Genomic DNA, 26,187 nt, shown 5'->3' on the forward strand with positions numbered 1-26,187 from the left:
ACTGTTCCCGACTCTCCCTTATTACTTCAGAAAAATTTTGGAAGAAATACATACAGGGTGAAATTAAATTCACTGCACTGAGCACAGTGACAGCATGTGTTTCCTAATTTTTCGCATGTTAGTTGTCTTTACAAGTGGAGCAAAATATCCCAGTTACGTGCTAACTATTAGCCTAAGTGTGTTAGGTAATAAGAGTTAACCACGTATCGTAAAACGAATTGACAATCAGCTGGTTTTTGAGGAAATTAAAAAAATACTTAAAAATCCACCCTACCATGCTGGCAATGATGTTTTACGTTAGAACATGGAACAACTAAAAATAAAAATATCTCCGATGTGGGAGTCTTTCAGAAAATGTAAATAAGTCGAAACGAAACCCCGCAATCTATACAACACCACGGGGATTCCCCGCGCTCCCTTAACCCACAAATCCGTATTTTCTAGCCCTTATCCTCCCCTTGTTACATAACTAGCGCCCTATCCCAAAAACCCTCTCTTCCAAAGCTCGCCCGCATCCTGCCCCCTCCATCTCTAGCCAGCACGTGCATTTTCACGAGGTATTGACAATCCCGTCCGACGAACGCCACTGTCTTCCCCCGCAATCAGCTGATTGTCAATCGATTTATCGGCGCGTAAAAATTACAAAATCTCACCACCTTGCTTACGAACTGGCATTGTGATCCTTTTATTTCGATTCCTCCTATCGCCACCACTGACACCGACCCAAATCACGGGCTTTTAAACGTCCGCGATCAAAATCCCGATTTCACAGAAAAACGCGACGTTTCGGACACGATAACGCTAATTTCAACAACATGGAACAACACTGGTCAATATGGCGTGAGAGACGACTATTGGTCGAACCGACAACGCGACGTCATGGGGTGGTTGCGACTTCTCAAAATAGATACCACACTTTTGCCCCCATCGTTCTATCTTGGACGCACACTCGAAAACTGCGTCGGGACGCCGGCTCGATAGCGCCGCGGCGGCATCTAGGGGCGAGCCGGAGAGCGTCCGAGGAGGTAATATAAAGGGATTTACTCGGTTTGTTTGCTGACGCCTGGTATTCACCGGATATCATTTGAAAGGAATTTTTAAGTAAATGGCAAGCGATAATAAACCGGAAGATATTTTCAGCTCCATTCAAAGTTTATTTTAATCCAGTGCAGTGAATAATTTTATTATTATTTGACTCGATGAAATGTGAAATTATGTAGCGAACAGAATTCTCGCTCTATTTTTACTTTTACACTCTATTAACCAAGGGGTTTAAAAACCCGTTGAGCCTTCTTCAATTTTTATAGTTTTAGAAATCGTATTAGGACAATAAAAAAACTTTCAGTGTTCAAAATTAGATAAAGCGTTTACAAACCCCAAAATCTTAACGTTATTCTGTTCTGTTTTCAGATTAGAAAAACTTTGATTTCTCATATTTTACTCACGGTTTGTGGCAATTTATGCAAAAAAAGCTATGGCTACTGCATTTCTCACGCCAAAAAAGATCGTATAACTTGAAAAATGAGCTCGGAATGCAAATTTAATAATTTGTTCTAAGAAAACGACTAGGCCAAAGACAATGTTAATATTAGAAATTTTAACAAAATTAGGTAAAAACTAATTATTTTTCCTTATTTTCAGGCGTTTTATGCCTTAAAATTCAATAAAAAATACGCCGCAAAAATGGTGGTATTTTAGCTCACATAAACATTTACTAAATATTTCAAAAAAAGTTGCACTTATTTACACTCAAATAAATTTTGTAAAACTAAAGGATCCTTCACCGAATTTTAAACAAGGTAAACACACGTTTTACTTACCTTGTCTTCCAGAAACGAAATTATTTCGTATAATTTCTCCAATATCATCCAAAAAATTACTAAATTAGATAGAAAAGTACACTATTTTCTCATTCGGAAGCACAGTTGAAAGATAAAGCATTTTTTACAAAATTTCGTTGAAGTGGTTTGAAAAAACCAACTTGGTCAAAAATGCTATGACTTTAGTACTTTTGAGTATTAGAACGTTTTTCATTCAAAAACGCAATTATTTAAAATTTAGAAAATTGTACTAAGAATTATTCAAGAAAAGCTGGATCGAAAATTTGCTTGTGCTTGTGCGCTTCAGTTGTTTTTATGTGTAGGTATATTTTTTCCTAGTGCTTTTCGTACTATTTGATAATTCCTCATCACTATTATATTCATATTACAAAAAAATCAGTACTTACGAGTATGAACTGTTTTGTGTTTTTTGAAGGCTTAGCTTATGTTCCTAATTTTCTGGAGTTCAAATGTAGCATGGCTTGCAGAAGTTCTGAGTTATACTGTATTTTTGTTTTGACGGTACATTTAGAAATGAAGATGGTGTGTAAATGGGATACAAAATAAAACACGTTTTAATAAACTTATCGTTTATTCAAAATAATATTTGGATAGTTGTAACAATGATCCATACAGTCCACCACCTACAATGGTGCGTAAAATATCACATTCTATCAATCAACGACTCGATAAAATAGACAGCTGTCTAGATAAAACACAAACGGTAATTTTATACACATTTAAAAACACAATCAGCCTTAACAGAATCAAATGATATGTATAAAAATAATGAGATTAATTAATTATTACATAAAAACTTAAATTAACACAATTAGGTACATAATACTTAGATAAAATCATCACCAAGTTTAACAAACGAGTGATCTAGTAGCTCTTGGGCCGTGGCCCTGTCTTTGGGATTATGCTGGAAACACAATTCCAAAAAATCTAATCCTTCGTCTGTCATATGATCAGGAGGATCCGGGCTTTGTCCCATTCCCACTTTGAACATAATCTGGTAATTAGAATCAAACTGTGCCCAAGGCCGCTACAAAATAATTATCTTAATGGTTTTGCAACTTGATAAATGACACTGTGTGTGTACCTTCCCAGACGCCATTTCCACCACCACACAACCCACCGACCATATATCCGCAGCACGGCCGTGACCTTCGCTCATGTTGCGTGTAAACACTTCAGGTGCCATGTACGCTGAAATCCCCCTTTTAATTCCCAAAAATTCACTGACCAACAGTGGCGGCTCGCGAGTTAAAAACCAGCTGAAGAATTAATACAAAATGGACAAAACTAGTTTTTCTACCTAAGACTGCTACCAAATATTGCATTTTACGACGACTTGATGTACTGTCACTAGTTTACCCTTTTTTATAAAATTTCGGAAACAAATTTTCAATTTACGACGGAATTAAGAAAAATTTGTACGTATACGTTATGAAAAAGCTCCTACTATATAACTCGCATAATTTGCAAAATTTGTTGGCTGCACTCACTCGTTTTGGCAAACATTACGTACGTTAAACAAAATCGGTGTATTTGAAGCTATGTTGGCTCCTTTCATTTTTAAGTTGTTTCCGAAATATTTAAGTTAACCAATCTCGAATCTCTAATGTTTCACCAGATTTTTAGGCTAAAAATTCAATTTTCACGCGTAATTGTGCTCGAACAAACAAAGAGATAACTGTAAATAAAGTTAGTCACTTTGCTTCTTTTTTAAGCACATCTTTAAAAAACCCACTTACCTCACAGGACTTCGCTAAAACAAGCCAAAGACTCCAAAAAAAGAGGATAAAAACGACACTTTGCCCTAATATTTCTTAGGTTTACTTTATTTTTGAACGAGAAATTCAATAAAGTGAATATGTTTTCTTGGCGTTATATTTATATTGAAGATGATATGTTTACTTCACCTATTTCACCTAGCGAGCCGTCACTGCTGACCAAACAAGACCCACCTTGCGTCCCTACGAATCCCTGTAATTCCCCCGGCATTGTACTATGCGACTTGATTTTAGCTGCACACCCAAAATCTCCAATTTTCAAGCAGTTGCCGTTCTCAGTCAGGAAAATATTCGCCGTTTTTATGTCTCTATGTACGATTCCGTGGTCGTGCAAAACGGCCACTCCCGAAACTAATTGAAAAGTGTACCGTCGAACTAAAAGTTCAGGCAGACCGTTCTCGCTAGCTGCCACTAAAGTTTCCAGAGTTCCTTCGGCGCAGAATTCCATGAATATCAGCATTTCATCCTGTTTATTTGCACATGAAATCCGCACAAACATCAAGAAGCACTTACCTTATGAATCTCAACTCCGTAATATCTCACTAAATTACGATGAACAATGCCTTCTAAAATTTTCATTTCTTCGCCCACTCGCTTGATGGTATGAGTATCGTTATGCTGAAGCGGTAGTTCTTTGACTGCCATCATTTCGCCGGTTTTATTATTAACAGCGGTGTAAACCTTGCCAAAGCGCCCTTGCCCGATTTTTATGCCCCTCTGCCAGGTGAAGGTCACCTCGCGCAGTCTTCGGCGGATGTGGACTTTTTCGATGCCGCTACTGCAGGTCACCACTTTGCCAATTAATTGCTGCTTTCTCAATTTGTCGTCAAGGTAACTTTCGAGATTTTCGATTGACTCTAATCGGAGCTGCTTCCGAGTTAATCGCTCGTTTGCCTCATCCTTTCTACAGCTATTTAATAACCAATAAACGAATTAAAAGGGCGCAAAACATCGAATGGAGGCGTAACCGTCTTCGAGTGAGCTGAACCAAAAAATTGGGAGAATAATATTCATTCTCTCCCGTTTCCGCAAAATCTCACAAAATCTTTACGTGGTACTTTTGTAATCTCGTTTAGCCGAATTATAAACTCAAAATTTAACATTTTTACTAAATTTTGCAAATATAGACCTATATTTGAACTTTAGTTCGCACAGTTAGCTGATAATACTTCAAGAAAGCGTTCACTTGGCAAACATTTTATTTTATTCTATTTCAGAAGCTGCTACAGCAATTATAGACTAATTAACGAAACAGTTTTAAGCAGATTGTTTAATTTGTTTCACAATTAGTAATAACAAAGTCAATGAACACGAGGTTTTTACAAATTATAGTTCTCAAAAAGTTAGGTAAAATTCAAAATTAATTAGAAATGATGGCATACAAAAATCTTAGAGTGGTCCATAAATGGTTTAACAGTAGAAAAAATTATGTGTATGAATCAAATTTTTGTAAACAATTAAATTTAATTTCCTGTGCAGCAAAAAAAGGGTACAAAAGAGAAACCAATTTACTATTAAAATTACATGTTTTAGTTGCAATTTTTTTTATAATTGTAAAGAACTTATCATTAATAAGTTTAAACATTTGAAGCTTTATTTTTCTTAGACGTTACCCAAGTATGAGAAAAATCCGTTATGTCTAAACATTTTGTGTATCTTATAATTTTTTTGTTTGGCCCTTGATTCTGAAGTAAGAAATTATTTAAATAGATGTGTTATAATTTTGAACATTCGCCAATTAAAATAACTAATCCATCAGAATTTTTAATAAATTTAAAGAGAAAACTTGCAAAAGGTAAGTACTATTACAGTTTCGACCAAATGAACTTTGTTTTGATCACAATGTCCGATTCTCAGCTTAACATTTTCAGTTGCCAAACATACGACCAATTTTTCAAAAATAACGACGCGATAATGAAAAGAAAGTCCGATTAATAAATTTAAGTTATTGACAAACCAAACTTTTTTTGATTATAAAATGTTAAAAGATTAAAAGTTTATCCAATGTAAGAAATCTTATGGAATACAAAACATTTAAGAAACCAGCAAATTCGCCAATAAATCGCATCCGACAACATCGGAAATACAAAAGCAAGGGAAAAAAATTAAAAAATTAAACAAATAATTAAAAATTAAATAATTTGGGAAAAATTGCGTACATTTTTATGTTTAGCCGAACATTTTTTACCACAAGTCAAGAGAAAACAAAGAAATAGCAAGAAATAAATATGCTTCTAGATCTTAATACAGGGTGGTTCACGTAATTTTACGAAGCCTGCATCTGTAAAATGCATCAACATTACATGTTTTGTTACAAACTCGATTACAAATTTTGCAAAATTTGATAGTCTTCTCTAAATTTTTCATTAGATTCACATTTTCTGTCAATTTTAAAATTTCAAATTTCATTCAATTTGGATTTCTTAGTTTAAAAAAAACAGATAATTTTATTACCCTTAATTTTATTAATTATTTATTAACTATACCCGACGAGAGTTGGGTTACTGTCCCAGACAACTTAATCAAGTAATTAAAATTTTATCACATACATTTTTAGTTTTTATTCATACTGATAATAATTAGAAAATTTATTTCACCGAATAGGCATTTTTATAATAAACAGACATAATAGAATTTTTTTTAAGCGTTAACAAAAACTTAGTCAATGAGAATCTGCAATAAAATTTAGCTTTCTTCGTAGAAAAATTCTGGTTTAGCTCGCACTCGAAAATTAACTAAGCAAACCCACTTACCTGTGTGGATTAAAACTAATAGCATCCAAACTATCAATAACCGGCGACCCTTGTTCCATGCTAGTTTTGCGACTATTCGATCTTTGGCTTTTATACGAAGGCCTCGGACTCGGGGACGACCCCCTCGACCTGGCCCTTATATGCTCAATCGAACTCCTCGGCGACGCCGAATAAAACCCTGACTCCGGCGTCGAAGGAGCCGTAGTTCCTATCACATGACTTATGCAAACATCCATATTCTTCTTCAGATCTTCGAACTCTTCTTCCGTCAAATGCTTAGTGTTTCGAGGTTCACACACAGTTAAGAGAAACTCCAACCCTTGATAAGCCCACCGTGGTCTCATCCCTCGCCCCCTCTCGCATCGTTCAGTCACGAATTTCATCCACAAATTCGCAAATTGTACCATACTTCTAGCGAGTTTCTCGCGCCTGTCCGTAGGGATGCTATCGGACATTTCTTTGTAAAACTAAAAAATTGGAAGTTAATTGACGGTGAAGCTTGTGAATTTTTTATAGTACTTCGAAGCCGAAACGGTAGGCTTGCATTAAGATTTCCCTTGTGCGGGAGACTATAGCCGTTCGTTCGATTTCTTCAAATGAGTCTAGTTTGACTTGATCGAATTCGGACTGGACACGGCCTATGGCGTCGGGTATTGAACATTTTAGGGAAATTATTGAGCACTAAAATGTTAGTTATTGATTTGGCTAATTATGAAGAAGAAAAAACGTACTACTAGTTCTGATCTGCAATCAGGGTGAAGGTCGTGGCGAAAGACAGTCTTGCAAAAAGCAATGGTTTTGATGCTCATTTCGCGCTCTTCGTTGAAGAGAGACTGCATTTCGCGGCAAATGACGAACACGGTTTGCCTGGAATATAACAATTTAAAATAATCAGTATGCTTTCGTCTGCAGTGTATGTTGAAATCACCCAGTTCCGTTATAAATCTTTAGTATTCAGGCAAAATTCGGCTTTAAATAATGAATAGTTTGTTAGTGGAGATTAAAATTTTTGATTGAAAAAATGGAACTAATCCAGATTAATTATTGCAATGACACTGCAGATCATAGATTTTTGAAGTACGGATTAAAACGAGTAAAAATTCCGAGTATTTATTACTGAATTATTAAAATATTTAACAAAATATCAAGAAAATTCAATTATTAGGAATAACTTCAATTTAAACTTTCTTTTTGTCCCCATAGCAATTTTAAAATCAGGCTTCTAAGAAATAAATAGTAAGATTTGTTAATTTTTTTGTCGGTTACATTTTAAGCCTTCTTTTTAAAATCTGAATCCTATATTATAAACACTATTTTAAAACACGTTTTCGATAGCAACGTGTTTTCACTATTTTAAAACACGCTTCTCGTAGCAACGTGTTTTAAATTACAATGTTCCCATTAAAAAAAATTTGAATAACACTTATGCGAAAACGCTTAAAGTTCTCGCATACGCTCGTTGCATAACGACAGCCTCGAACTTTAAGCTTGTGTTTTCTCACTTGTATTAATGATTGTTATAAATCTTTCTTTTTACATTGTTTTATAAAACGCTTGAAAACTGAAAAATGACACAGCAAATATTTAGAATAAATTTCTTTATTTTTCATTAAATTGCATTCTACCTTAACAAAAATAGGGAACGATACAACGGAAACGTTAAAAAATTTAAAAAATGACTACATTTCAGCACTTTTTTTGTAATGGTGAATTATGAAATAATTTTAAAATGAAAAGTTGAAAACTTTAATCGTAAAATAGGTCTCTGGTTTCCTTTCATTCAACTTGCTCAGATTAGATGATGTGAGGAGTAATTTAGCTGAGATACGTTAAAGTTTCTGTTAAAACAAACCAACAAATGATTTTGAACTACATTAGTAACACTAAAAACAAAAAGATTTTTAATTGGTTTCTTCAATTTTACTGTTTTTTTTGCAGTTGAAATTATTTTAGAAAAAAAAAGTAATTACAATTCGAATTATCAAACGCAGTCAATACACTTGCTGCTTACAGGAGGATCGGATAAAAGAGCCTTTACTGTACCGCTCTATTAGGCAAACATTCGAGTTATTAATTTATTCTCACGAAGTAATTTCCCTAAAAAAGCGTGAAATACTGTTTATCTTTTTGCGATAATAAAATACTCATTGCATATTTAAACTTTCCAAACACATGACTGTTGCATTTGACTGATATACAACTGAAATAGCGATAAAGGGCGACCTTCAGCTGCACATTTTTTCATTTCCACTTTGTTTAGCCGAGAAAAATTTACAACAGCGCTTATATCAAATTATCATTTGTCGCTTCCAGTTAATAAAAATTTAAAGCTTGTTCATGTTTGTTGTTTACATAAACAGCAAACAATGGAATTGGCGGAAACTATTATAATTTCCCACCGAATCGAATTAATTTTTTTGGCAACAAATTAACATTCCCGTCACTTACTTGATCATATTTTTGTCGTCTTTGGGCATGTTACAAAGCACGTCCTCGATCCGATCGTGCAGCCTTTCAGCGACCGACTTTAAAATCGAACACAAAATAAACACAAACTTTTTCCCTAAAAGTTCCGACCCGCCCGGAATATACTTAATCACATTACACGAAAAATGCCACTCTTCTTCCAACAAATTCTTCTGGAAAGTCTCATGGTGCAACAAGGCCCACTGTTCCAGATAGTCCAAATAGTCACTAAACACCCGCAACATACACTCGTTATAATCCCTCATCTTTTCTTCAAACACATCGTTCGGTTTTTTGCTATCAGAGATCGCACCGTCAATGTACTTCAAGATCTTTTCTTTTTGTTGCGTTGCGACTTTTAAGCCTTCTTTTAACTCCCTCATCAGTTGGCGGACGCTCAAAGGAGACGGTTTTTCAGGTTTTTGCTCCAAACGCATCTTCAAAAACTCGTGTATCATTTTGAGCGGAATTGCGGCAAGGAAGAGAAAAATTGCACGATAGGATGGCAAGTTCAAGGCTTTGGCTTCAGGGCTAAAGTACCCAAAACGTTGCAACTCTTCATCTTCCGTTTCACAAGTCACTTTGTTGTAAATATCGTCGGTTTCCGGTTTGGTCAAGGTTAGCTGAACACGTCGCAAAACAACCATTTGGAGATGATCCAAGAAACTCAAACTTTTGTGGAGCGATCGCGTTTTAAGAATGTTTTCGATGTATTTTCGATATGGTGAGACCGAGCTTTCCGACTTATGCACATGTAAGAAGGGAAAAGGCGCAAAAGAAAAAACAGTAGCATCCTGACTTGACTTGCAATCATAGAACGACTCATTTACCGAAGATGAGGAACTGTTATTGCTATCACTGGGACTGTTTGATTCCGTCCCGTTTTTATCATCATCTCTACTCACTTTATTTTCTAATAATTTAACAAGAATCATTAGTTTCAGTCTCTGCTGTCGCGTCATGTTGTACCATAAACTGATAGCCTTGACCCTCGCTATGAACTCAGGACTGTTATATAATGGGTACAGTTCGGCAAAAGCGTGTCCGGAAGGGAACAAAGCTTCCACCGCTGATAATCTTTGCATCAATTCTTCCACATCTTTAAGGGCTTCGTTTTGGGCCTCAAGACACGAACCACAGTAGATTGAAAGACAACCAGAACAGTCGTCCTCAACGCCACTGTCGCTGCTTTGGGTCGAGTAACATTTCGAATTTTTTTGGTAGCGATAAGTCATTATATCATGTAAAAGAGGTTCAACTTTTTCCCGTTCGGAACACAAGTATCTGTCTTCTTCGCTTGGGGTTCGGTCCGCATGGAACGCTTGCAATTCAAGCCAAATCAAATCTTTAAATTCGTTTTGCCACAAATGCTCCTCCTTGCTCAGCTATAAAAAAAATTAAACAACGGTAGTGTGCGAGTTTTAAACATCAGGTATAATATTTATTCAGCAAAAACAATGAATGTTCAGTAAAAGTTGTTGGAGGTAGCGAATTGCCATCATTTGTTTGTTTTTAGCAGTGATAACAAACTTCCACAAAATGTGGAAAATACTATTTATCTTAGATTAACTCTACGGATAACTAACCCATATATCAAAACAGCTCAAACTTCAGCTCTTCCCAAGAAAAATGATCTGAAAATTTCGAATCTGGCTTTATAACCAATAATTTTTAAAATCAAAGTTTAGATCCTCAAGATACAATAATAGTTGTATTAAGAAATGAGTACTTTCTTAAAATTTTTATTTAACTTGCTTTGTTGTCTGACTGTATGTTTCATACTTTCCGAGCCAAATTAAAAGGGTTTCTGTTGTCAGAATGAATTGAAATTTTGCATACTTACGTAATAATCATGACAATGCAATCCTATAGTTAATAACCCCCAAAGTTTTTATAAATTTTAGAATCATAATTTGTAAGCGAAAATACTCTCCTTTGACAAAAACATTTTTTACCTTTTAGTTATCTTTAAAAAATAAAACTTTTTTTTAAACTTATAATTGTTTTTTAATTGAAGCTAGATAGTTCGGATCAAAATATATACTTGAGCTTAGATTATTCTAGATTTCTGAATACCTATGTTTTTTACTACATGTGATATAAGTTTTTCTTATAGAAAATTGTCTGAGGATTTCGAAACTGTTCTTATTTTTCAACTACAGCTAGTAGTATCCTTAAGGTAAAGATTAGTTTGAAGAAATGGGCACTTTTAATTTTTTAAATGTTGGAATTTCTTGATGTCTTGAACCATTTTAACGAATTCTAGACCCTGGTTTGCCTTTTTGATCTTTATTTAGTCTAGTGTCAATTTTTCGATGTTGTACAAAACTACAGTTAAGTATCGTTTGTTTTAGAGAGACATTAAAAACTAATAAAAAAATTACCGCATACTATGTAATGTCCAATTACTTTTTTTATTTATTAAAACTTATAAAAAATGTATATTCTATTAACAAACAAACGTCTTTTTAAGTTTTTATTTAACTTGCTTTGTTATCCGTTTCATATTTTGCGAATCAAATTTGAAAAAGTTCCTGTTATCCGACCGAGCTGGATTTTTACATACACACGTAATCTCCCTGACAATGCAATAATATTAAGTTTAAATAATAATTTATAAACAATTAAAAACTGGTATAAACTTATAAACCATTATTAAGTTTGGTTCATCAAAATTGTACGAGATCAAAGCTTTTAACTGTTTCTGAGTTTTTCATGAGCAAAATTATTCAAGAATTCTGAATCTGAATTCATTTTTTGTCTACGAGAAATAGTTTGTAAGATATCAAAGTTTGATTAAAATTTAGTTTCTTAAAAACCAAACACTGATTTTTTTGAGTTCAGAGTCAATACTAGTTATGGCCTTGTTATAACATCGAGAAGAAAATATAAATAAAATACTGATCAATCATCGTTCTAGACCGAACAAACACTTAAGACTTAAAAAAATATAAAATAAAATACTTACAGCGCGTCTGTGACTCATTTCCTGCGTTTTATCACCGCAGCCCATTCGAATTAGCATTGAGAAAGTGTTGTAAAAATCGACTCGATTTTCGGAACACTCCTCATTGCTAATTTCGTCACATTTGACTTTATTATCTTTTTTACTCTTCAACAGTTTCGAGCAAGGAACAGTCCGACAAGACAAGCTCATGAATCTTTTACAGCTCTCGATCTGATAACTAGGTTGTGGTGTTTTTGGGTGTTTGAATTCTTGGTTTTTCTCAGAGGCCGCTTGGGCACTGGCAATGTCCAGCTTCAGGTCACGTTCAGACCCTCGCAGCATTTTCAACTGGCGCTTGTTGGACCTTTTGGAGCCTTGGTCCGAGTCATTTTCGGCCTTGGCAACAAGCTCTTCGAACATGCTGCTGATGGTGTTACGCCGACTTAAGGGCTTAGGTTTGATGACTTTAGGTGAGGACATCGTGCTGGAATTTTGCTCAGTGAGATGGGTTAGAAAGAGTGGTTTTTTACCTTGTATCTTTGTGTTTCTGCTTGCGTTCGCGATTTTTACGCAAAATTTTGGTTCGTGGTGGGGTTTTACTGTACAAATCGTAGTCACTTAAATCACAGTCTTGCTCGATGGGGCTGTAGGCCATAACTTCTTACGTGTTGGTTAATACACAATTGAATTGCGTAATACAACACCCCTTACCGTAATTTACTAAAGTATGTACTATTGGGATCACTCATCGTAATTAATCTCTTACGGTAAACAAATTAACTCGATAACACTAATGACAAATACTCACACATTTTATCTAAGTTTACATAACCTATCAGAACCGATGGTTCACTCTATCATTTTATAGTATCGTAAAACAGCGCGAACTGATTTACCTGTCCGTTTTTTATTTCACATAATTGCGAGTAAATCGACTGAACATTTTTTGCGAATGTGGAACGTTTCACAAACACAGATTCGCAGAATTAACCCATCTTTCGGCAGACTTGCGAATAATGACATTGACAGCTGACCGCTGACGTGCACGTTCGACCAATGGGAATGATCATAATTGGCGCCATTGTTAAATAGAGGATTTACCATTGGTTAAAATTTCAAAATTTAAATTGGCATTTTTTTCAAAAAGCATGACGTGTTTTAATTTATTTCCTGGCTTATGTTTTAGATTTTTGGTTTGTAGTTATGAAACTGTTATTTTCCATTGATAAATGTGAAGTAAAAACAGTTCCGCATCTGTGTTACACATTTAAACACAATTCAAGGTTTGTGAATCCACATTCATTCATCTTGGAATGGCATACAATCACAATGTTTACTCAATGAGCAAGTAAATGTGACGAAACATTGTGTGGCTTTCTTAAGCTATAAAACTGTCTTCGTATTTCTGAGTTTAGTTCAAGTTAAATAGCAGAGTACAATTTTGTAGTATTTTATTTAAAAAAAAAACTATAATCAGCTGCGAAGCTAATTTGCAGCTCGAAAAGTAGTCACTTAAAAAATATGTACAACTAATTTTACTTCTTTAGGTCAAAGAAAACATTTCTGTAATACCAAAAATTCCACCTAAATTTACGTTACCCATAGTTATTCCCGATTAATTCTAATAATTCCAAAGAAATTTTAATAAATATTTCAAAGATCCTCTTCACGCCAACATATACAGAAATTACGAATATTTAAAACATTATAATATGTATATTTTGCTCTTTGAAAAAATTCTCTCTTGTCATATTATTTAAAGATGGTATTTTTTCAATTAAGTGCAAAATGTTGTAATAGAGCTGAAGGTTTGGTTATTTCGCCAAAAATTATTTAGTGGGCTCAAAATTACATGATTTTTGCCTTTATGGAGCCATTTAACACAATTTTTAATCAAAAATGGAAATAAAAAATTAATGCTGTTACTAAGTATATTTGCTATTTTCGAAATTTCAACACTTTTTTTTGGGCTGAATAAAAAACTCAGTTATTACCGCATAAATCTTGCTAAACCGTACCGAAAAAAAAGAGTACACTAATAGGTTAAGAATTGTCTTTTTGGGGTGATCTGTACTGAAAAATCACTATAAATGGAAACGAGAAGAATATGATTTTTTTCTTTTTTTTTCGAGGGTTTTAGGATGTTCTACATTTACACGTGTTAACTATTTCAAGAAATTTTATTCAAAAATAATCTAAAACTACTACATAATGTCCAAATGTTTTTTTATTCGAGCCGCTAAGCATTTTTTAAGCTTAGTTTTTGCGAAGCTTTACTAAATGACGTCAAAAAGCACTAAATCGATTGTCAATTTTGCTCGCTTTATTTTTTTTGTATCTCCTAATAAGCGTGGCGTTGTCATCCCTAATGATGAAATTTTCAACTTCAATTTCCAAATTTGTTACCTAATGGATGAATAATTGTCCGGATAACGTTTTGCACTCAAGTAAATTATATTTATGTTATTCTTTAGAAGATAAAGAGATAAAATTTATTAGCGTTAAAAATTTTACAACAGGGAACATACGCTCGTCATACGCAGTACTAAACAAGATCATTGACAAAATCAAAAAAAAGAAAATATGTACGCAATATTTTTTTAAATTCAATCTTAGAGCATCTTTTTATAACTTTTTTAAAATTTGGCACATTTAGGATTTTAAAACAAAGCGGGAATAAGTTATATAAATTAATCAAAAAGTCAGGTATCAGCAGACAAGGACGTAATAAATGGGTTTACGCAGACACAATTGAGACAAGTGTCGTTAGCATTAATTGTAGGTAATCATATTTTCTAATAGTTCTAAGTATGTAACTTGAAATTTAATGCGTTGTATAATTTTTTATTAATTTTATTTGGTTCTAAATAACGACAATAAATTTAATATAACAAATAATAATAAAAACTGTGATGGCTAAAACTATTCTCAAGATATTTGACTTAGCTAAAATGTTTTCAGTAATTTTTCAACACTGCAAGTAGTGAATAGGCCCGCCGTAAAATCTGCAATAATTACAAACCGCTTTAATTTTTTACACAACTTGCGCTAAAACCATACCGTGGTAAACGTTTCCAAAGATAAATCAAGAACTTTGCCAGCCCTAACAGTCATGGGTCTTTTAGACCGTTCCATTAAAATTATCAATGCCTTTCTTGAAGTTACATCGTATGTGTACCACTGTCCCATATAGACCGCATTCGTTAGTGTATTATTCTGAAAACGACAAGTCAAAACACACATTTAATGCTTGTTCAATTTACCTCTTCAAATAATAGTGTTCCATAATATGAGTAAAGAAAAATTTGGGAAAGCACGGTTACCAGGAATATTACCATTGCGAAGAAAATCACGGAAAATGGTTCAACCTAAAAAATATGATTAAATTTGGTGTTTTTCACCAATTGAACTCACTATAGATAAATAAAAACAAGCAAGGCAAATTACGAACACACTTGCGATAAACTGGCTGAAAACTATCCCTGAATAGACATTTTCATAATAGTCCACAAAACTGAAATTATTTAATTTAGCGACTTGTAAGACACAAGCAAAACAATTATTTACTCCAAAATTGCATTGTGGTGGATGATACAGAACCGGATTTTGTCCTGAATAATGCGAGCTTTCGTCAGTTGTTGAGCTATAACTTGATCCGCATCTTCGCTAAGAAATTGCAAATTGTTTTTCAGTATTTTCAGTTGAGTGGTGGCATGACTGGCTAAACCTGCGATTAATGGGTCAATTACACCATTACTGAGAGCCCCAGCAGCCACACCTTTGGATAACTTTCATTACACAAAATTGTCACTTCTGCAATAAATAGTTACCCAAAACTACGTAAATGTAGGCAAAACAGTACAATTCCGTATTTTCGGTAAAATCCACCGGAACCCAGATTTCCAACGGCAAATTTCTCCCTTCCAGTCCCATGGGTTTTGAAGCCCATGAAATTAAACTAAAGATGCAAAAAACGAGAAAGAGCCAACAGTTCCGTTTGCAAGTTGTGATACATTCATCGACGAGTTTTTCTTGTCGTTTTGTGTACGTTGTAAATGGTGGTTTTTCTAACATGTCCAGAGTGGTCCAAACCGATTCAATGTTGCCAAGAAATGGTATCAACTTCACCGATAAGCAAGCCATTTGACACGTCAGAAAAGCATTGTTGGAAATTTTAACAATGTCTACATGCTTTTCCAAAAATAAGTTGATGATGACCAGGATTGGAATAGGTGTTATCATGATGCAGTACATGAAGTACGTGTAAATATTGTAAATTTTTGAAATTCGACGACTGGGGAACATCCCCAAGATGTGCAAAAGACGCAAATGCACTCCGAAGGATTTTTGAACGTGGTTATTCATATAAAGGCACTACCTCTTGGCAATTATAAATAACTCAGCACGTGACTTATTACTTATTTAAGGAGTACTGTGTAAAGAGCTAATTAATTTAATTTACTATTCTGTCAAAATTATTGGTGGAGCAGACATAATGCTAGTATTTACGGGAATATTTCGTCTAACTAAGCGTTTTAAATTTTAAATTAAGTAAATGTGGGTACTTGAGTATTATGCCATAATTGATGGTTACAAAGTTAATTATTATGACATTCGTTACAAATTGGAATTAACAAATACAACTTTAAAAGCTTTATAGAAAGTTTAATGCGATTAAAGTCATGGCTACTTCAGGTCTTCTTTAAGAGAACGATAAATTATGATTATGTTTACGATAAAATAATCTCAAATGTAGCTACTTTTGACACAGTACATGTGTCTAATTCAAAAAAAAAAACATTTAGTTAAAAAGTTTCTTGAAACGACCAATTCACTAACAGCACAAACCAAAAAAAAATGCAAGGTAATAACTAAATTTAGTTTCTATTTACTTCTAACTACAAAATAAACAAGATTTGATAAATTGTTTCGTAGCCTCACCATTACCATCAAACAAAATAATTTGATGTTAACTCGTTGCTACAATTTTTGTGTTGTTATTTTATGTTTCACTACGCCTGTGAATTTTTTCAATATTTTTCAACAATTTCTAATAATTAAAATAAATAAGTTAATTGATTTGTAATGAGCTGCGACATTTTTTTATTATGTGTTATTCTTTTAAATAAATACTGGGCACATTTTGACTTTACAGTGACGTTTTTGAATTTTGAATTCGAGTTCTGAGTGTTTTTTTGTACACTATAAAGTTTTACAGCAGTTAATATTGTTTATGATAATCAATCCTTACAATAAGATGTTTTGACAAGGATGACCAAGGATTTACGATACCGATTGGTTCGTCTGAAAGACTACAGCCTGTTTTGACTAGCTTGAATGATCCAAGCGATTTGGGGTAATCACAATAACATTTAAGGGTGTACAAGCAAAACGTTGCAATAGTGCACATCATTTTCTTTCTAGTAATAAGAAAAAAGAAATTAAAAATTTAAAGTATAAATTTAATAAAATAAAAAATATATAAATTATAAATAAACATATAATATAATATTAATATAAATATAATACAATAAATATAAACTAAACATTGTAAGCTTTATCTTTTCATTTTTGACATATTTTATAGGTTCAATTGTTTATTATATTTTTTATGTACGACTGAGTTATAAAGTAATGTTTATAATATAATTATGCGGCCATAAAGTACTTCTTTATGGTACTAGTAAAATAAAGTAGCTTTATTTTCAGAAATGTCAAAATTTATTTGAAGTTATAATAATACATACATATCAACTTTGTAACATTGTAACCATATAAACATACTATTGCTTGTTGTAATAATGATTTACATTTATAACACTATTATTGTTGCCACAAATATTCATTCCTACAACTTCGTTGTTTTTTGCTTCACTCTCGGTTCCACGCAAACTTGTAAATTTTTCGTGATTTTCCGAAGAGATGCTATTGCAGGCCAATGGTTCTTCACCCAAGATCAAGTTTGCAACCTTAATTTTAGTATTTTCACATTCTTCGATATAACCTTCTGCCACTGTAGTTGAACGCCAACCTCCGTGTCTTTTTATCCTTTCCATAGTGGCCCCTGCATTTGCCAGAAGAGAAGCTGAGCTACGTCTGAAGCAGTGACCTGTATATGAAGAAGCATTTTCAAGACCCAAATACTTGGCCACTATAGCAGGCACACCCCCAATTTTGTGGATTCCAACTGGTTGAATGGTACATTCAACAACCGAAAAAGCACACTTGGTGCGTTTCATTAAAATTTATTAATTTATTGAAGTTTATTAAATTCATTAATAAACCAATTTCGGCAGTCGAACATAAAGCTTTGTATGCAATTCGTACATAATTAGGCTTTTTGGACTTGTCCTATTTATGAGACTCGCTCGCAAGCTCGCTCGTCCATAAACTTAGGGCTCGTCCAATAAAGACCTGCATTATGTACTTATTACATAAATAGCTATTATATTAATTAATAAAAATAATAAACACAAGTACCTCTTTTTTATTTATTTTTTTTAATTGCTGGTGATGACCTATAACTATTTAACTGTTTGACACGTTTGTTTAAAAAATAAACGGACTACGTACAAGTATGACAATTCACTTCAAATTACAATTTATTTTCGTGCATAAAGAATCTCCAAAACAAAAACCAAAAACGCAGCCGACATTCCAACACCATAAATAATAAAAATTGATAAGACATGCTCCAATTTGAGAGCAACAAGTCTATCATTTCGCTGATCTGGAATCAATAATTTTGGAATATTATATGAATCTTGAATCCATCTGAACTGCAGTCCACTCTCAACGATACGAAAAGTCCATTCGTCAAATAGTTCTAATAGGGGAAAACCCTTCCTTACTCTGTTAGTAATCGCAAGTATATGAAACTGAAAAAAACTTTTAATGTTTGTTGAGTTAAGTTGGTTTGTTACATTGTCTTGATAAAGTATTTCAAGTATTTCGGGATTTTTGAAAAACATAAAGTCAGTTTCTCCCAAAATAGTTCCATAACTTAAATCTTCAACGAAGTCGTAAAGAACTGACGTTTTGGCTTCTAGAAACTCGGATTTCTGCAGTCTTCGACCTGCTAAATTCTGGTATATTTCGGCTCCAAAAAGCTTGAGAACTTTATCGTAAAATCCAAAATAACAAAGCTTTTTATCAGATTTCATCAAATCGGCTATATTTTCGATTTTGGGTTCATATCTCGGTTGCGTTAGTTCGCTGCTTAATTTGGTTTGGTACAACCAGTTCAAATTGCATACTCCCAAGAGAAAAATTATAAAACATATCCTGGCTAAAATTTTACGAGGGACCTTTGTAACCCCACATTGGATTATTAATTCGAATATAAAAAAGAAAGCAGTTTCAAGAGAAACTTTTGCTATTTTCGTCCAAAATATGGACATTATCACAAGCGAAAGAATTAAAGTTAACCAAATTTCAGGTGGAAACGTATAAATTTTCCAAGTATTTCGAATAATTTTTCTAGGTGGTAGGACAAAATATTGACCCGCCTGATAAAAAGGCTTCACCCATTCGACTTCTTTATAAGTTCCACCTAAATTTTCAAAAACAGGGGCTATGTCAATTTTATACTGTTTCATATGTTGGATCAAGTCAGTCCAATTACCAGTCTTGATGGCCAAAGCAATGTAGTCAATATTTTTAGTCAAGTAAACAACTTCAAGATTGAGTTTTTCTCCAATCGTATTAAGATATCGAATGGAATATCCAGGATCATTTTTTTCAAAAGGTGATTTTACAGCAAAACCTAAAGCAGTCCAAGTAACATTAACTGGGCAGTTGTTAAATTTTTTCGGAATTTTTCCATCAAATGGTGACTTAACATTTGTCACTAAATTAATAACAGTACCACACTTACTTTTCCTCTTGTAAGGGTACCATGTGACAAAATTTGTTGTATTTGTCACAATAACAACATTGTAAATGTAATAATAACTCCACAATGTCGCAAAGGCATGTTTTAGTTCATCGTCAGTGAAATTTTTCTGGAACATAATCAGAAATTTTGCTCGACTGTTGAAGTTGTAATTAATTTTGTCTATTGTTGCAATTAAATCATTTAAATCGTTTTCAACCATTATATAGTTTTTAAACCATTGAATATCGGAAACTTTCGGATTCACAACTATTTTTGGTCGGTTAAGTTTCAACAAAAAAACTAACTTGCTGTCCCAGTTGTGATAATTTGAACTAATTATTACGACTGTTGTTTTCCCAAATTGTTGCTTTAGAAAACTGTCTAACGGATTTCCAGTTATTGTTAATAATAAGAAATGTAGTATTAAAACAATTAGTAAGCCACTAAATCTAGCCATTGTCTTGTAGTTTGTGAGAAGAAATGAGATAAACTCATTATAGTTATAAAACTTACTTTGTGTTTGTTCTAAAGACATGTCAGCGAAAAACAAAAGTTACTTTTCTATTAATATGTAAATAATTTATCAGGCAAGTACTGAAAACTTTACTCTCAAGCAATAACGCAGAAAAACTTGTATTAAATTTAATAAGTATTTCCTATTTTACTTTACTATTTAATTTTTGGAAACCCATAATAGTAGTTGACAAAAATCAAAAGTACATTTTCATTAAAGTCATAAAGTTTACGTTTTCAGAAACAAATATGATTTGTTCTTTACTCAATTAAAAAATGGAATGGATTTTTCAATTTTTCAAAATTTGTATTCGAGTTTGTATCGGAATATATATTGTTGATTGTATTTTACTGGCGCAGGTTTTGTAAAAGAATGTCAAACACATTGTATGTAGTAGATTGTGTTTTAATTTTGTCAATTTTAGATAAATTCTAACACTCAATAATTTTTTGGAAGTAGGGAGGTAAGAATGAAACAAATTTTGCTGTAATTTTAAATACTTTAATTATTACGTGCGAGCCATCAAAGTGAAAACATGTCAGAGTCAAAGTTAAATTCTTCAATAATTTTTTAGGACGGCAAGCAGCGAGTATGCTCTCCTTAAAATCTAAAATTTTCGATTAAAACATTTGATTCAAATTAGACAATATTACCGTAGTAAACGTAACTAAAGACAAGTCTAAAATTTTGCCAGCTGTGACAATCATTGGCTTTTTAGAACGTTCCATTATAACAATTAACGCCTTTTTCGATTTTATGTCATATTCGTACCACCGTCCCATATAAATCGCATTGGTCAAAGAATTGCTCTAAAATTTGAAACAAAAAACACAATAAACAGAGTTACACAAAACAAATGGAGCACCTCATCGTAAAGCAATGTCCCGTAATAAGAATAAAGAAAAATTTCCGCAAGCATTGTTACTATAAATGAAATCATGGCAAAAAATGCAAATGTGAATGGCTCGACCTAAAACATACTTTTCTCAATTAAGTCTCGACCAACTATTTGTTATGTCACCATGCTTATTTGCAGACAAGCGTTACAAATAACAAGGACACTGGCTGTAAATTGGGTAAAAACGACTGAAGAGTAAGTGTCTTCAAAAAGCTCGACGTAACTGCAACATTGATCATTAAAAACTTGGACGGATCACATTATGACAACATACTTTAATATGCTGTTATGATGTAAAATGCACGATCTGATTTTATCGTACATAATTTTTTCCCGTAAAGCATTATCTTTTTCACTGTCTGAAATTTCTTTGTCAACATTTTCCCAGAGATATTGCAAGTTGTTTTTTAAAATCCTAAGTTGCCCAGTTGCCTGACATGCTAATCCAGCAATCAAAGGATCAATGACTCCACTTGCTATTGCCCCATTTGCTGTACCTGTAACAATATGTTAGAAAAAAATAGTGAAACTAACATCACAACCTGTGACAACAAACAGATAAGTTAAATAATACGTTTTGTCGTCTTTGTTAACATCATAAGGCAACCACATCTCCACAGGCAATTTACTGATGCCTTTAGCGATCGGTGTTACAGCCCAACTAGTTAAAGCACTTAAAACCAGTGCCAAATTTAACCAGCAATCCCTGTTACAAATCCTGATACAATCATCGATGATTTTGCATTGTTCTGGAGCATGATTTGTAAAAATTTGATTTTCTAACATGTAAATGCTCCTTTTAATTTTTTCGGGTTTTTTCCAAAAGGGCACAAACTTTGCAATAAAACATCCAATCTGACAAATCAGGAAACCACTGTTGGATAATTGAAGCAAATCAATGTTATCTTCCACCAGTAGATAAACAGTAGCCAATGTGGGCACTGGTATTGTTAGAAAACAATACACAAAATATGCATACAATTTGTATAGTTTCTTGTAACTGCGAGTGGGGTAAAAACCCAAAATTTGCATTAAAGTCAAGTGAATACGAAAAGATGGTTTTACAATTTGCTTCATTTGTGGTCGTTTTCGGTGACAGTAACGATGACTAACGTATGAGAGAAAGTATCTCTAATTTTAAGTACCTACCATGATGTTCTTATAAATAATAAAGTAAGTCGGGTAATTACATTATAAATGAAAGACTAAAGACGTAATGATTCCAAATTACTGTTTTTGTGAACGTTTAGCATCGGGGGTGTGCTATTAGTACTGTAATTGCCATAGAGCAGATGAATTTTAAATTATAAAAACTGAATTTATCATAAAATATGTAAGCACAGCAAGGGCCAAAAATAAAGACTATTCCATATAATAGGCCTTGTCTTTCAACTAGTTCATATAGAAATGTGTTAAAAATATTATCTTTAGCAGTTTATAGGATACAAAAAATCGTATTTACATTTTCAATACGAGTAAAAATCAATTTATAAATGTGCAAAATTTCTATCCCGGCGCATCCACCAAAATTGAAAATCCTTACACTGTGCAGTGTTGGCTACAAATGCAAAGAAGTTTTAATTTTTAAAAAATGTGATAAAAAATCTCAATTATTCTTTTTTTATTAATGTGTTTATTGGCAAAAATATTCATTTTATAACACAAGTCAAGAGAAGATTTTTATAAACATTTACAGAAAATAGGTACTGTTTATTTCGGTATAATTATAAACGACGATTTGAACTAAAATGCGTTTTATTATTTTTTAAATAAACTAATATTTAAGAGTTAATGGATGGCTATGTGCCTAAAACTAAATTTTATGCTATGCGATTTCAAAGTTTCATTTCGAAAAATTTCTTAGATTCACTTTTAGATTATGTTAGCTAAGGTTTACTAAATTAGGACTTAAATTTTCTTTCAAAATTAGCTGCTATAAATTATTCATGCGCTTAAAAAAATAGAGAATGTAATGTAAGTTCAACGAAAGATCTAATCATTAATAATTGTTTTACTATTCTATCAATCTTATTTAAAAAAATAATTGGGAAAAATGCGACGTTGGCGTTTTTATAGTTTTGAAACAGGTAATAATACAAATTAAAAAAAAATGTCAGCAAAATCCATTTGGCGCATATCCCGATCTGACAGCTTAATATTTTGCATTCTAATAAAGGATCTAAATGTTGGTCTTATTAATAAATTCTTTATTTAAAATTTTAGACTTTTGTTGACAAAATTTTAAATCTTTTATATATATCCAATTTTGAGTTAATCTTTCTAAAAAATTATTAAATCTACAATTCCTACAGTACATACGTTTATCAGACGTATTAATTCATTCAGTACGTTTTTTGATTAAATTTGTTTCAAAATATTCAAACTATAACAATAAACGATAGTTTGTTTGATATTACATTGGTTTTTATACATTTTTTGTCCTCTGTCAAAAACAGTCAGAAAGATACTAATTTTTTTAATTCTGGGTTACGAGTTACGGGTTGTTTAGTAATGGGATCCTTTTCCCTTAACTGTCTAGTTTTTAACTTGAACTAAAATTTTAATACAATATTTGAATTGAAGCAAATATGCACAATAACAATTTGCGTATTTGGCATGTAATTGGAGTATAGCTACTGAATATATTAAATATTAATATCCATTATTTTCTTTCGAGCAGGTTTATTTTAGATTACAATCTATGGTAAATTTCAATTGAGTTTCCAAAATACGACTAAAAAGTCTAAAATACATTTAAGACATTACGAACAACAATTGGAAAAGTAGAAACATTTCTAGCCCGGCGCATCCACCAAAATTGAAACTTTCTGTAATTAACATTATACAAGTAAATTATCTCAAATAATATTTTTTATGCGTAATTACAACTAAAACTTATTTTTACGAATAAATAAAAGACACTTCTTTGCATACAAGCACTTTTATTAAGATTGTAAAATCAGTGATTGTGTAAATATATATTAAGTTTTCACGAAGTTATTGCAATAAATTGATTGTAATATTTTGTATATTCCAGCTATCTATTTATGACTGATAATTCCTAAGAACTGCAAGTAGAGAATAAGCTCTTCTTATAAGCTGCAAAAATGTATTTCTCCTAAAACACTTAAAAAATAAAATAGAGGTTTTATACCATTGTAAATGTTTCTAATGATACTTCTAATATTTTACCAGCGGTGATAATAATGGGCCTTTTTGCTCGTTCCATTAAAACAATCAAAGCTTTCCTTGATTTTATATCATATGTATACCAATTGCCCATATAAACAGCTCTTATTATTGTATTACTCTGAAAACAAACCGTCATTTTACGTAATAATAATTTCTAGCAAGAGTCACTTCTTCATATAAAGCTGCCCCAAAGTAGCAATAAAGAAATATTTCTAAAAACATAGTTACTATAAACGTTATCATTGCAAAAAACGTAAAAGTGAGAGGTTCCACCTGAAATGAACCCCAAATATATTTTTATTCAACAAATATAATTGAAATTCATACCATGCTTAACTGCAAACACGAAATGCATATAACAAGGACAGCTGCAGTAAACTGAGTGAAAACAACCGGAGAATAGACATTTTCGTAATATTTTATAAAACTAAAAAATAAAATTAAACTTTCTGAACTAATGCCCTTAAATAATTACTCCAATATTGCGTTGTGGTGTTCAATACACATGGTAATTTTTTTATAAATTGTTTTGTGTTTCACAGTTAGATTGAAACAAAGTTGTGTTTCCGAATTGTTTTCCAAATATTCTAAATTATCTTTCAACACTTTGAGTTGATTAACGGCAAAATAAACCATTCCAGAGATTAGAGGATCAATTACACCATTAGAAATAGCTGTGTTTCCTATGCCTACAAAATTTACACATTTTTGCTGAAAAAATCGTACAAACTTTACCCAAAACGATGAAAAGATAAACCGAAAAGAACGTTTTAGGGTCTGCTGTTGCTTCAAAAGGCAACCAAACATCGATGGGAAACTTGTAAACACTTGTGAAAAATGGCGTTGCGGCCCAGGTTATAAAAGTAATAATACAGAAAACTAGGAACAACCAAGTGTTTCTCCTGCATGTCCAGGCACATTCATTGATGATTTGTTCTTGTTGCTTTGAGTGATTGTTGAATATAGGCCAGTTTAACATGTAGATACTTTGTCGAATTTTCTCCACGTTGAATATAAATGGCTTCAGTTTAAACATAAAGCAACCAACTTCAAATATAACGAATGAGTTTTCACACACTTGGGCCAGATCGACATTCTCTGATACAAGCAGATGCAGTGCTGCCAAAGTTGGGATTGTAACAGTACAACAAACGTACACGATAAGAGCGTAAATTTTGTAAACAATGTTACATTTTTTCGGAGGATAGAAACCAAAAAGGCGCATTACGGTTAAATTAACTTTGAAAAATTTTTTAACCGGAGTGTCATCCATGTTAACAGTCAGACTGAAAGTGATCTGTTGTAATGAATACTTTTCTCTTTTAAGGGGGTTTCAATTTAATATTAATGAAACTGATAATTAAAAATACTGAAAATTAACATTCATTAAATTGTTTTGACTGCAGCTATACTATTAGTACTCCTCGTGATAAATTTTACATTAAGTAAATTTTGTTGTGGTTGTAGGAACACGAATGGTAAGTTAATAAGATATTTAACAGTCAAAAGGCAAACTGAAAACCGTGAATATTTAGTGAGCTAATTAAACATGGTTCCAAAGTTATTTTTGGTACGTTTGGTATTGTTTATTAAAATTTACAAAATATTTATGAACTAAAAATGAGTGTGGGTACCACTTGCTTATTAGGTATGTTTCAAGATTGCCAATTTTTACTACTTTATTATTAATTGAATTCTAAAAGTTTGCATTTACGTGCTACATTTGTTATTCTGATTTACGTTTTTGATTTCTAACGGTCTTATATTTTTAATTTTATTAAGCCAAACTTGTAATTCAAAAAAGATGATAATAGAATTTCAGATTAGTAACTTTGATTTGAGAGAATATTATTTGTAATTCATAAGCTTATTTTACTTTTTCAGACAAAATACTACTAATAATAATAAGAAAAACAAGTATT

At 32.5% G+C, this 26,187-nt stretch overlaps 5 protein-coding genes and 1 long non-coding RNA gene across 6 annotated transcripts in view; all 6 read right to left on the reverse strand.

Moving 5' to 3' along the window:
* The window catches only part of dlg1 (discs large 1), a 214,229-nt gene extending 213,312 nt beyond the window's left edge, over positions 1-917 (reverse strand). The window contains exon 1 of the mRNA XM_064356389.1: positions 657-917. Coding sequence (XP_064212459.1) covers positions 657-675 — 19 coding nt within the window. The 5' untranslated portion in view covers positions 676-917. The remainder of the gene's footprint in view (positions 1-656) is intronic.
* A 1,476-nt stretch (positions 918-2,393) lies between these two features.
* Mekk1 lies at positions 2,394-12,814 on the reverse strand. Its single transcript, XM_969543.4, has 10 exons — positions 12,316-12,814; positions 11,807-12,269; positions 8,821-10,223; positions 7,104-7,239; positions 6,892-7,053; positions 6,373-6,839; positions 4,133-4,529; positions 3,794-4,085; positions 2,926-3,032; positions 2,394-2,868 (listed from the first exon to the last, which is right to left on the reverse strand). The coding sequence occupies exons 1-10, from the start codon at positions 12,438-12,440 to the stop codon at positions 2,668-2,670; spliced, it is 3,753 nt and encodes a 1,250-aa protein (XP_974636.1). The 5' UTR covers positions 12,441-12,814; the 3' UTR covers positions 2,394-2,667.
* Positions 12,815-14,742: 1,928 nt separating this feature from the next.
* On the reverse strand, positions 14,743-22,159 carry LOC107398863 (odorant receptor Or1-like). The gene is made up of 10 exons (XM_064356222.1): positions 21,616-22,159; positions 21,348-21,570; positions 21,197-21,296; positions 19,662-19,788; positions 19,290-19,550; positions 15,353-15,512; positions 15,233-15,299; positions 15,049-15,153; positions 14,846-15,001; positions 14,743-14,790 (listed from the first exon to the last, which is right to left on the reverse strand). Exons 1-10 carry the CDS (start codon positions 22,148-22,150, stop codon positions 14,743-14,745), a joined length of 1,782 nt encoding a protein of 593 aa, XP_064212292.1. The 5' UTR covers positions 22,151-22,159.
* Positions 17,484-17,989, reverse strand: LOC107399290 (uncharacterized). Its single transcript, XR_001575933.1, has 2 exons — positions 17,930-17,989; positions 17,484-17,881 (listed from the first exon to the last, which is right to left on the reverse strand). It is a non-coding gene; the product is annotated as an uncharacterized LOC107399290 (long non-coding RNA).
* LOC107398861 (odorant receptor 94b-like) lies at positions 20,739-21,203 on the reverse strand. Its single transcript, XM_064356269.1, has 2 exons — positions 21,041-21,203; positions 20,739-20,984 (listed from the first exon to the last, which is right to left on the reverse strand). Exons 1-2 carry the CDS (start codon positions 21,113-21,115, stop codon positions 20,796-20,798), a joined length of 264 nt encoding a protein of 87 aa, XP_064212339.1. The 5' UTR covers positions 21,116-21,203; the 3' UTR covers positions 20,739-20,795.
* A 2,427-nt stretch (positions 22,160-24,586) lies between the features above and the next one.
* Positions 24,587-25,538, reverse strand: LOC135265889 (odorant receptor Or1-like). The gene is made up of 3 exons (XM_064356223.1): positions 25,001-25,538; positions 24,741-24,954; positions 24,587-24,692 (listed from the first exon to the last, which is right to left on the reverse strand). The coding sequence occupies exons 1-3, from the start codon at positions 25,536-25,538 to the stop codon at positions 24,587-24,589; spliced, it is 858 nt and encodes a 285-aa protein (XP_064212293.1).
* Positions 25,539-26,187: the final 649 nt, after the last annotated feature.

The sequence above is a fragment of the Tribolium castaneum genome, chromosome 4 (genome assembly GCF_031307605.1).
Source record: "Tribolium castaneum strain GA2 chromosome 4, icTriCast1.1, whole genome shotgun sequence".
In the NCBI taxonomy this organism is placed as follows: domain Eukaryota; kingdom Metazoa; phylum Arthropoda; class Insecta; order Coleoptera; family Tenebrionidae; genus Tribolium; species Tribolium castaneum.